The sequence below is a fragment of the Oncorhynchus mykiss genome, chromosome 6 (assembly GCF_057628025.1).
Source record: "Oncorhynchus mykiss isolate SJ-2025 chromosome 6, ASM5762802v1, whole genome shotgun sequence".
NCBI lineage: Eukaryota > Metazoa > Chordata > Actinopteri > Salmoniformes > Salmonidae > Oncorhynchus > Oncorhynchus mykiss.
In genome coordinates, this window is record NC_143027.1 from 64,814,409 (window position 1) to 64,826,437 (window position 12,029).

The following is a 12,029-nucleotide window of genomic DNA, read 5'->3' on the forward strand; positions in this document are numbered from 1 at the left end:
TATTTCACCAGGGTGGTTGCTGATGTTTAAGATGAGGGAGGATGATAATTTTTTTAATGAGCATGGCCTTATTTCTATTACAGCATATTGGATGACTAAAATTCATATTCCATTCACCCAGCTCAATGTAACATCGATAGGTTTAGGCTACTACATGATCCTCAAATTTTCCTAATACCCATCATGAGGTTGCTAAAACCTAGCCTATAAATAAAAGTTTGCAACGTAGGTGCACAGGTCGAGAGAAAAATGTGAGTAATCGAAGTGACAGTGACCGCCTTGCACACTCTTGCCTGCATCTAGCTGATATAGGCTGTAATCATTAGTCCACCAGTTGGAAACGAGAGTTTCTATTGGATAAATTCAGGTATGTTTATCCCTGTTTCGTTCTGTTTGCTTCTGTTTAAGAAAGTTTTTCAATAGAATCGGGAGAATGAATACCCCCTTGATCAAGTGCAAACACAGTTCACTTTCATAGCAGCCACATACAAACAGCATGAACATTTTGATCGTTGTATAATTCCTTCTCACATCTACATGCTCTCCTCCTCCCACCTTTTTTCGCTTGTGGATTTCAGTGCACAACACATCAGCTGTCTGTGACCAGGTGAAAAAATATTTCCAAATCTTCCTATCATAACTGCTGACCGCTACACACAGTCAACATTTTTGTCACCATATTAGCTAACAACGTTAGTAATGTCATAGTCAATATAGCTACTAGAACTAACGCATTAATAAATCCGCTACAATCATGGAGTACAGTGAACAGTCAGCAAGCAGTTACACCCAGTAGAAATCATTTAATAAAACCAAAAGCGTATCTTTACTTGGAAGAGTTCCAGTGTTGAATAGCCATAGCCAGCTAGCTAACATAGCATCCCTCTGTTTGGTGCCTGGTGTTTTAGTAGGCTAAACTAGCTAGCTAAATGACAGTGAAAGTTTTTAAAAATACATCTAATTATAGTTCTCTCTCTCGCTCGCTCTTGATTTTCCTTCATTGTTAAAGAAATTAATTTGTTCAAAACTGTTCAACTATTGTCTTTCTCTCTTTGAGTCAACTACTCACCACGCACTGCAGTGCTAGCTAGCTTATGCTTTTAGTACCAGATTCATTCTCTGATCCTGTGATTGGGTGGACAACATTGCAGTTCATGCTGCAACAACTCTGATAAGTTGGAGGACGTCCTCCAGAAGTTGTCATAATTGCTGTGTAAGTCTATGGAAGGGGGTGAGAACCATGAGCCTCCTTGGTTTTGTATTGAAGTCAATGTACCTAGAGGAGGACGGAAACTGGTGGTGCTAACCTACAGAATGCTGTTGAGGCTACTGTAGACCTTCATTGCAAAACAGTTTGTTTTAATCAATTATTGGTGAAGTGAATATATTTTGTATAGGCCTAGTTTTATCTAAAAAGGGTAACTTTTTAAATGTTTCACTATTTTTATTTTTATGAAATTCACTGAGGATGATCCTCCCCTTCCTCTGAGGAGCCTCCACTGATTTTCAACCACGTAAAATATGCACCAAAGATGAACTGAAGTATTATCATAAACTTGTTTCATTGTTTTCTCAGCTTTTCATTTCTTTAAAACCGGTCGAACTGATGACATTTGGACATTTTGCACAGGATCAATCTTTACACTTTTTTCGAGTTATTGCGTTTTCTTCCCGGTCCCTAAACAAAGCAGACAACTTTACCATTGTTACCTAGATTTCTAATGCATTCATTCTATCAATGTAAGACATTTTTCTGCTGAGCACCACTTTATTTTGTCTTTTGGGGCAAAAAGTTATGACAGAAGAGAAGCTGCATCTATCTTAACTATAGCTGACATAGAAATGGCCTACCAAATGTCCAACAAAAGGTCTGAAATTATAATATGGCCTACCAAATGTTGGAAATTATGAGCAGAAACATGTCTAAATTAGGGGTGAAAGTAGCCAGTAGGCTATAAGGTCCAGAACAGAGTATCAGCAAAATAAATAAATTAATACATTTTTCATAAGAGAAAATCAAGTCTGAAATTTCAAGGTGGAAATTACAAACTTCATAAGCCTTTTTAAACCTCGAATGCACTATACGTTTTACATTTCCTGCATTGCATCCTTAGGCTATATCATTAGGCTATAGGCTAACAAACGGTATAATGGACCTGCACTGAAACATATGTTGCATTTGTAGGTTTATCTATTATTTTTACTGCATCAGGGATAGCATACACAGATGATTCCTCTTGCAGTCTTCTTCAGTGTGTCGGTAAAAAAAAAATACATTCAAAACAGCATTTGTAGGGAACAACTGATGAGCAGCAGGTACTTCTAATCAGGGTTGCAAAACATCTGCCAATCAGGGATGTGGCTTTTCTGATCTACCTGTATACCACAAAGAAATACAGAATTATTGGGTATGGGAGTGGGCACAAAGGGCATTTGAGGGCGTCTTGAGTTAACCATTCATGAATCAATTGGCTTAGGTGTCTGCTCACTTGGATACATTATATTAATTCATGAGATAGCTTACCACAGCCTATATCCTTTTTGAACATAATTTTATTGATTTTATTTGCATAGTTAATTTGCATTATGTAGGCATTGGTAAGGTTGAGCAAAATATACAAAAAATACATTTCTATAACCCTTTAACAATGTTTATTTCATACACTGTACATTTTGGTTTGTGAAAGTTATCTTGATAAATCACCAGTATGGCATTAAATTAGTGTAGCAGTATCCCCTACCAGCTGATCATTCTACCACAGTTGCTGTCTGTATATCCTACAACCTGATGAACAATAGCATGAAGAATGGCATATTAGCCTAAGTATCACCTTTGGAAACGCATTACCCAGGCTGCAAAAAAACAATCCCGAGGGGACATAACTTAAAAGGACCTGATAGCTATTGAATAAATGGGGAGAGCTTTGCTTATTTGCAGTTCTCGCTTCTACAGACTGGTCTCATAGACTAGACATATTAGTATGATATGTTACATTTGGCATGGTTACATAAGATAGAAGGTTACTTAAGGCAAAAATGAAAGGAGTGGGGTTGGTCGAGGTTGATGTTGATGTATAACGCGAACGGTGTGTTCGAATCCCATTATGGAAACTTTTGCATTTTGGCTAATTAGCAACTTTGCAACTACTCACTACTTTGCAACTGCTTAGCATGTTAGCTAACCAGTGCTTGACTTGGACTGAAATAGATGTTGTGCCGGTGTTTTGCCGAAAAGCTCCCCCCTGCCTTATAAGGCAACATGAGTGCATATACATAATCACAGTAAACTGTTATATTAATGGAAAAAAAATATTTAAAAAATAAATACATGTATAATAATATAATAAACAAAACTATGACTGAATGTGCCTCCATGAAGAATCCCCTCCCGAATAGGTCCCTTCGCCCTCAATTGGACACCCCAGAACCTGCAACATCCCCATCAACCTCCCCCACCCCTCAACCACAAAACACAATAATGATAATAATAGAAAAAAGTACATATACATATTCATAGGACACTCAACTTATCTCTCACATAATCAGCAAGACGGAGATGCTCTTCATCCGAGGGAATGCCTGCCCATTCTCAAATGTTAGATAACCCGAGATGATCACATGTCATTTACATTCCAGCCCTTGTCAGCTCCAGATTGGACTCCTTCAACTCTCACCCTGCTGGAATCCCTGCATTCTCAGATTCCCCTCTGTTATTAATCTCCATATGGTAATCAATAAAGTGTTTGAAAATGTTGTACTTTTATTAACATATGTGTTCAGATCATTCCCAAGATAGAGGGGGGATTTCGTCGGCTGGCCAGAAAATGGCCTTGCCGACCCCCTTTCTAATTTCCTTAATTTTGTGGCTAGAGTCAAATACTTTCTGTGGCACACATCAGAGTCAAATACTTTCTATAGAAAGTATGTCAGGTATAGGCAACCGAAATTAATAATGAATGTATGTTTGTTATATTAAACATAGAGGGAGTAAAATGTAGGCAAGCAATACACATTTCAGAACAACTACTAGTCGAATAAGACATGGGAGAGATGACGAATTTTGGCAAAGAGATTTATTTTTAGACTAATACAATTGAAACAAATAGCCAAACCGAAAACTGCAGACATTACTTGTGCCTCCCCCGCGATCAAACCAACATATAAAATCAAATGAAACGCAGCCTAACGTGATCAGAAATCTCAACTAGCAGGGAAGTCGCATCAATGAAGAACTGAGTGCGTGCGCGTTCACGCGAAGGGGGGGGGGGGGAATTCTGGCAGGGGGGAGCTTTTCAGCACAACACCTGTACTGTTTATATTAAGGTGCAAGAGCTCCACAATACTTTTGAGCTAATATTCTAGAAAATGAACATGAGCTCAAGCAGTAGAACATTTAAGGTGCCGGTAGCTCCAGTGAGCTACTGCCCAAGTCAAGGACTGTAGCTAACCCTTCCCCTAACCTTAACCCTTTTAGCTAACCCAAACATTAACTCCTAACCTTAACCCCTAATGCTAGCTAGCGTTAGACACCTAGCTAACATTAGCCACAACAAATTGGAATTCGTAACATATACCTTTTGCAAATTCGTAACATATTATACGATATCGTAACATATCATAGTAATTTGTAACACATCATACAAAATGGATGATGGACATCACAAATTAATACATACCATACGAAAGGTAACATATCATACTAAGTGTAGTGTCTCGGATTTATGTCGACTACAGAGTAACAAGAAATGCTCTGAGACCACGTTGGCTCCTATGGCAACACATCAGCTTCATGAATATTCATGTTACCAGAATGCTTGGGATAGATGTCAGCGGGTCCTTGGATGCTGCTGCTGATGTAGCCTATGGTGCGTGATTGCATTGCATTGTTTATTATTGAGAGGCAGCTGACACAAATCTGGAGGAAAAGAGCATCCCTCCTCACGCTGTTCATGACCTCCTCGTCTCCTCTCTGTCAGTCGGTCATGCTAAAGTGGCTTCTTCCAGTACCCCCCCCCCACTTGGTCCGCACACGGTTGGAGCGTACGTGCCTACCAGGAGTGTTATGGTGAAGCGGACTGTCAAAGCAGCGAGAGAAGGCATATCTAAACTGCCAGGTAATGATCGAGATAGCCTCTTCCTGTATTTGCACCAGAAGAGCCACAGCCGCCCGTGTCATGTGTATCAGTGTAATGCTTTCAGGGTTTGAGATTAGCTCCAGACTGGTCGCTCTCACTCACAGATAGGGAGCTGTGTGGTTCGTGGCAATACTTCTCAACAGTAACCATCCTATTCTGGACATCTATTGCATTTGAATTTGTTCGTTCCTTTTCAATGTCATAATGGACAGGTTGCACTCCTCCATGCGTAAAAGGCTCTACAGTTTGCCACAGCATATTGGACAGAAAGCTTCTATTATGGGCGAAGGAGAAGACGGCGACAAGGACACCCGGAGGAAGAGTATTAGGATGAAACCCTTGCCGTCACCAACCTCCAGAGGAAGCTTCAAAGGCATCGGGGAGACCAGAAGTGGGGACACAGTGATCATGGAGACGGACATTGGGAGACCAACGAAGACCAGTTTAAACGGAGATTGTCGGAGATTTCGTGGCAGTCTCTCCTCCATCACCAGTCGGCATGTGCACGACTCAGACTCGGCGGAGGAGAGGCACCTCATCACAGAGGGGGACGTCACCCCGAGCGAGGAGAGCCCTCCCGGAGCTATTGGCGGTGGGGCGGACCAAGGTGCGCAAGGCGCCAGCGGTGGTGGTGCTGGTGGTGCCCAACATGCTTCTCTTGACCAGGAATCAGGGTTCATAAAGTTGGATGGCATTGATCAAATTTCCCCGGACGACGAGAGATTGTACCAGGCAGGATTCATACACAGGCAGTTTGGGGCAATGCTGCAACCGGGGGTCAACAAGTTCTCCCTGAGGATGTTTGGGAGCGAAAAGGCAGTGGAACGGGAACAGGAGCGGGTTAAATCCGCCGGATTTTGGATAATTCATCCTTACAGTGATTTCAGGTAACTAACTCCATTGCGCTCTGGCTAGACGTCAGAGCGTCATGCGCTGATGAAGTGTGGGCAGGATGCGTCCATACACACTCACCTAGCCTACAAGGCAAATGAAATGGGTACTTTCTCTTCAACTAATAATTTCACTAGCTCACTATCAGGCACAATGGTAAATGCATTAGTGATAGGGTATTTAGTGATGGCATCAGAAAATGCAGTCATCTCGGATATAAAAGGATACATTTGGTTTAGGCCTAATGTGTGTGGAATAATTTGAATAATTTGTTTAATGAATTGAAAACTAATCAAAAATAATTTACACGTCGGAGGATTACATAATCCCATGATACTTACTCTTCATTTTAATTGTATTTATTAGACATCAGCTATAATATAAATATAACTTATTCAACATTGGAAATACAAATATAAAGTCAAAAAAGTCCAATAAATGTAATATAGGCTAATATATCCGTGGTGTCAGAATAATGTGTGCAGGAACAGGCCGAACATCACACACATAGATGGTTCTCAAAGGTGTCTGTTCAGTTTCTTCTAGGATAAATCACCTTTTAAAACAGAATTAATCGAAGTGCACCAATGTTCCATGTTCTCTCTTTTTCATTAAATCCAAATTATACTCAGGGAATTGATTTATCACTAATCAATGTAGAGCAACTCTATTGGCTTGATGAGAGGTGATGTGCTAATGACTGAATAATTAGCCCCCCGCCACCACACACACACACACACACACACACACACACACACACACACACACACACACACACACACACTACTTGTATTTAAGGTTTCAGATATCATGTGTTCAACATTATCATAACCAGTTCTACCTATAAATTACCAGTATCATTCTTCAAGTTTTCATATAAGAGGTATACATGGAAGTGCAGCCTCATTCTCTTGTTATTCATTAAGTATTGCCCTTGACTGTGACATTGGCTATACAGTACAGTGCATGCATCTGATGCATGGCTTCAAAGGTAAAGCACAGGATTGCTCAGCATTATGGACATTGTCCATTATTGATGCTATACCTCAAGGGGCTACTGGCCATATGTCCAAAAACATACAGTGAATTCTGAAGAATATCCAGAGAACGGGTGAAACCATATGGTGAAACAGGGCTACAGAGAGTATGATGTACAGCACAAACCAATATGACTGTAGCCTGCATTTATAAAGCCTTTTCACACATTTTCAAAATAAGCAGTGATCTTTATAATCCCAATAATGTAATTAAGTTAATAACAACCTCCTACACAGGTTTAATTTATTCAGTGGATTGTAATCATTCAGCTCATGCATATAATATAGGATGGATTAGGAGTGAATATTGTATTAAGGAATAATGTTTTTATGCCAAAAGTTGATTACAGTATTGCAGCAACCAGATACAAAGTTTGATATTGCAATTGTAATATTTGTTATGCATAATTTAAATAGTAAATATATATTGTACAATATCATACCATACTATATTAAACTATACTACGATTGAACCCAATTTTATCTGATCCCATGAAACAAATTATAGTAATATACATGAATGCTTATTGTTCTTTCATGTAGGAGTTCAACCAAATTATCTCAAATACATAAACATTTTTGAGAGGTGATCAACCTAGTCGTCATGCTTTCCAGTATTCTGATACATTCAAAAATATTTCGGTCATTGATACATTTAGTGTCTGGCTGCCATACTGGGGATCTGTATCAGCGTTTCAAGGACAGTGAAATGGCACATGAAAACCTTTTACACTGTTGGCCTCTGGCCTCATGCTTACCTTGTTGTTTTGAGGTGAAACTGAATTGTCAACTGGACATACACAATCTCTAATCATATGGTTAAAATAAAAGCCTCCAACTATTGACATTACATGCTGGCTAATGCCTTTATTGTTACCAGAAGAACTAACTGCTAACTCTAAGTGCAAAAATGTATCATAGTGTTGTGAAAGACAATAGCAGAAGCCTAATTGCCCAACAGATCTTTCCCTGTCCTTGACATTGGATCTGATCCAGACAGTTTTTCTTTGGTTCATCTACTGTGCACTGATATACGGATATACAGTAATGCCACATCCAACCCCATCACCTGTCACACAAGCAGAAGGTGTGTCATAATAGTAGTGCTTCAAGAACAAGACCAGGTTTGTCTCGCTTGTGAGAGACAAGTGACCGTGACGAGTGTGTACAGGCAGTCTAGGCTGGTGGCCAGAGGGGGAGAGAGGGAGCAGGCAGGCAGCAGTGTCAGGCAGGCAGACACAGCCCAGTGCTGTGGATAGAGAGAGAAGGCTCAGGGAAAGGAAGACACTCCATGGAAAACAGACTGATTTATCTGCTTGTTTCCCCATTGGTCTTGTGAATCTACACAGACATTCTGCTGCCTTTACATCACAGGATGGTGAACAATTCTCAGATGCCTGGATTACACAGCTCAGGCTGCCAAGAAAAGAAATGGGATGCCATTTGCTTTGCCTTTGCAAGAAGTGTGTGTGTGTGTGTGTGTGTGTGTGTGTGTGTGTGTGTGTGTGTGTGTGTGTGTGTGTTTATGCACTGTGCAAGTGACAGTATATACATTAGTAGTAGACATGCATATCTGAGTAAGTTACCCAGACTATTTTCATTGCTCCCCCTTTTACACTTCTGCTACTCTCTGTTATTATCTATGCATAGTCACTTTAATAACTCTACCTCCAGTACATGTACATAGTACCTCAATTATCTCAACTAACCGGTGCCCCCGCACATTGACTCTGTACCGGTACCCCCTGTGTGTAGCCTCGCTATTGTGATTTTACTGCTGATTATTTGTTACTTTTATTTCTTATTCTTGATTTTTTGAAGGTATTTTTTATTTTTGTAATTTTTTAAACTACATTGTTGGTTAGGGCTTGGAAGTAAGCATTTCAACTGTAAGGTCTAAACCTGTTGTATTTGGTGCATGTGACAAATACAATTGGATTTGTTTTGAAGTTGGGAGTAGAATCATATGATTTATTGTACCACCATATTTGTTTGTTTCATCCAGGGGTATATTCCAACAGTGTTGACTAACCTTCATAGTACACAGTATTCAGTAAAAGGAACACTGGTTTCCTTTTGTCTTATTGTCAGTATTCTGATTATGTTTATGCATTTCATACCAAGGTTATAGGATGATTTCTTTCTCAGTGTGGAGTATTGGTATTCAGCGAGGGCTAGATCACAGATGCTGCAATCAATTATCTGACTGTTACCCCTCTCTCCCACCACAAGGGCCATCACTTTCCCAATGTCACCCCTCCCACCTGTACCACTACAGTTAGCACCTCCTACACCAAAGTCACTCCTCTGTCTCCCACACCTGCAATTGCCTCCCATTCTTGCTATAATTACCTACACCACCTACTCCCCTCTTTCCCCTTCTAAAGAAGTGAGGCGAGAGTTACTCTATAGACAGGAGTCTGCCAGTTCTATTATACCCCCTCCCTCTGTAGTTACAGTCTCTGTCTCCCCCTGCCATCCAACACATCATAATGTCCAGTGGCCATGCCTGCCAAGTGGCATGAGAATCAGGTCAATCACTTGCCCTGCTCAGTGTGTGTGGGAGGGTATTACTGTATATCGGCATAATTATATTTGAAACATTTTGGCTAGCTGACAGCAGTTTACACGCTATAAAATCAGTTGACTGTGATTATATGGGACGTTCCTCTCACTTGTGCAGTCCTGACTCATTGTTAAATGGTCTGCTATCGTTATAATTTAGTCATCCAGTTCATGCCTTTACCCTTAACATAGGTCACAATGAACATTCTGTGCTTCAGCCTGCTTAAGTGTCCCCATTGAAGTACAATACTCTGCTAATGAGTAGTCTTGAACACCCGACGCTAGGCAACAGTGACTAGGGTCTGGTTTCAATGATGGAAACTTTTGGCATAGAGGTACTGTCACTGCCTACGTTGCTACTTTATCAGCTTAAATAAACTACAAAATAGTTGCTAGCAAGATGGAGATCACAGAGGCTATTTTTAATGAGTGCGTTTCCCAAGAGGCTCGTTTGCACTGGTTTTAGTTAAGGTAGTTGATGCAAAGGTTTTGACGTTCTGGCATGTCTGCCTCGTAATTTGTTGGGAGTGTCCTCAGATTTTGTCTCTTCCCTTATCGAAGTAGGCAGCGCCGTAGTTCCTCTATGCCAAAAGAGTCCATCATTGAAGCCAGACCGTAGTCACTGTGTTGCCTAGGGTCGGGTTTTTGATACTAGCTAATGAGTGCAGCTGTCTAAATGTATATGAGATGAGCAAACTAACTTGTTTTTTTGCAGTGTGTCATCCCACTAAGCATCCTTAGCTGTAGCCTGTAACCTTGCTCCCTCAACTAACAGGTTGTATTGTCACATATAGACTTGTGTGAGAGATTGGATTAATTCTTGTTTGCACAGTACAGTAGGTTGTGTAAGATGTTTCCTGTTTCTTCTAGTTGTAATTATGAAGGAATGGGAACAGGTTGAATGCTTGAGGAGAAGACAAATACGGTTATGTCAGACCATGGGGGAAAGCTGAGGAAGAAAGGGCCCACCCCTCAGTCCATGCAGTCAATAGTAGATGTGTCTCTGTTGAGATTTTGTATGAATTCACATTCAAATCTTTATATTATCCAGCCAGGCTTTTGGTCAGATGAGACTAAAGATAGCCTTTTTATTTGTAGAGCCTTTCAAACCTACTTGGTAATGTGATGTTAAAGGTGCAATGTGCAGAAATCTTTCTGCTATTTCCTGGTTGCTAAAATTCTAATAGTTAGCCTGATTTCAGTTTATGTGACAAAGCAAGCGGCCATTGTGTAGAGAATCATTGTTTCTGTCTAAACAGCTGTGAAATATATTTTCCATAACCAAAAATATTGTATTTTCAGCTGTTTGAAGCTGGTGTACAAAACTGAAAGTAAAACATGTAAAAACAAAACTTCAGAACTGGAAGCATAGAAAATAGCACACATAGAACAGATCTACTGTTTCCTAGACTTGCTTTCAATGAGAATTACATATCTATAACTCACATTTATATGTGAAATTGGTCGGGTCGCCCAAAAAGTTGCATATTGCAGTTTTAAAGGAGGGGGGTTATGATAATGAGTAAGTGTTTGTTTCTGTGTTGTTGCCATGGAATAAACACAAAATACTAGTGCCCCTGACAGGCGTATTGACTACAATCAGAGACAGAAATAACACATGACTGAAATTAAAGTATAGAAGGAGATGAAGGAGGATCTTGTAATGGGCATGGTTGGAGAAGTCAAAACTCTGTGATTGAGTTTCAATTTCCCTGGCTGCACCAAAGCCTTTGCTATTTAATATTGTCATAATAAGCACAAATTAAAGTGTCACTGGGAGTCACATACAGTCATGACTACAGAAATTCAGCAATATTTTCTCTTGTCAACTATTGTATAACGTTGAGAGGGAGGGGAGGAGCACAGCACATCTTCTGAGGGGAAAAGACGGCTTAAAAATGGCATCGTAATCCAATCTAAAGGCTCATTTCCAGAGCCAAAGCTGTGCAGCCTCATTTCTGCTCATTGCTGAATATGCATCTTCTTCCTTCCTGCGGGGAAGTGATGTAGCCAGCCAGCCAGCCAGCCAGCCAACCAGCCTGCAGCATAGGTGATTGATTAGTGATTTTGTATGGGGTGAATCAGTGAGAGATTTGGCAAGGTAAATGACGGATGATGTGGCAGCAAAACGTTGCTCTGTCACGACTTCCACCGAAGTCGGCTCCTCTCCTTGTTCGGGCGGCGTTCGGCGCTCAACGTCACCTTCTAGCCATCGCCGCTCCATTTTTCATTGTTCCATTTGTTTTGTCTTGTTCCCCGCACACCTGGTTTACATTCCATAATCACATTGTATATATACAGTGCCTTGCGAAAGTATTCGGCCCCCTTGAACTTTGCGACCTTTTGACACATTTCAGGCTTCAAACATAAAGATATACAACTGTATTTTTTTGTGAAGAAT

General features: G+C 40.5%; 1 protein-coding gene across 1 annotated transcript in view; it reads left to right on the plus strand.

Moving 5' to 3' along the window:
• Positions 1–5,026: 5,026 nt before the first annotated feature.
• Positions 5,027–12,029, plus strand: part of LOC149983048 (potassium/sodium hyperpolarization-activated cyclic nucleotide-gated channel 4-like) — a 95,931-nt gene continuing 88,928 nt past the window's right edge. The window contains exon 1 of the mRNA XM_090238561.1: positions 5,027–6,022. Coding sequence (XP_090094687.1) covers positions 5,340–6,022 — 683 coding nt within the window. The 5' untranslated portion in view covers positions 5,027–5,339. The remainder of the gene's footprint in view (positions 6,023–12,029) is intronic.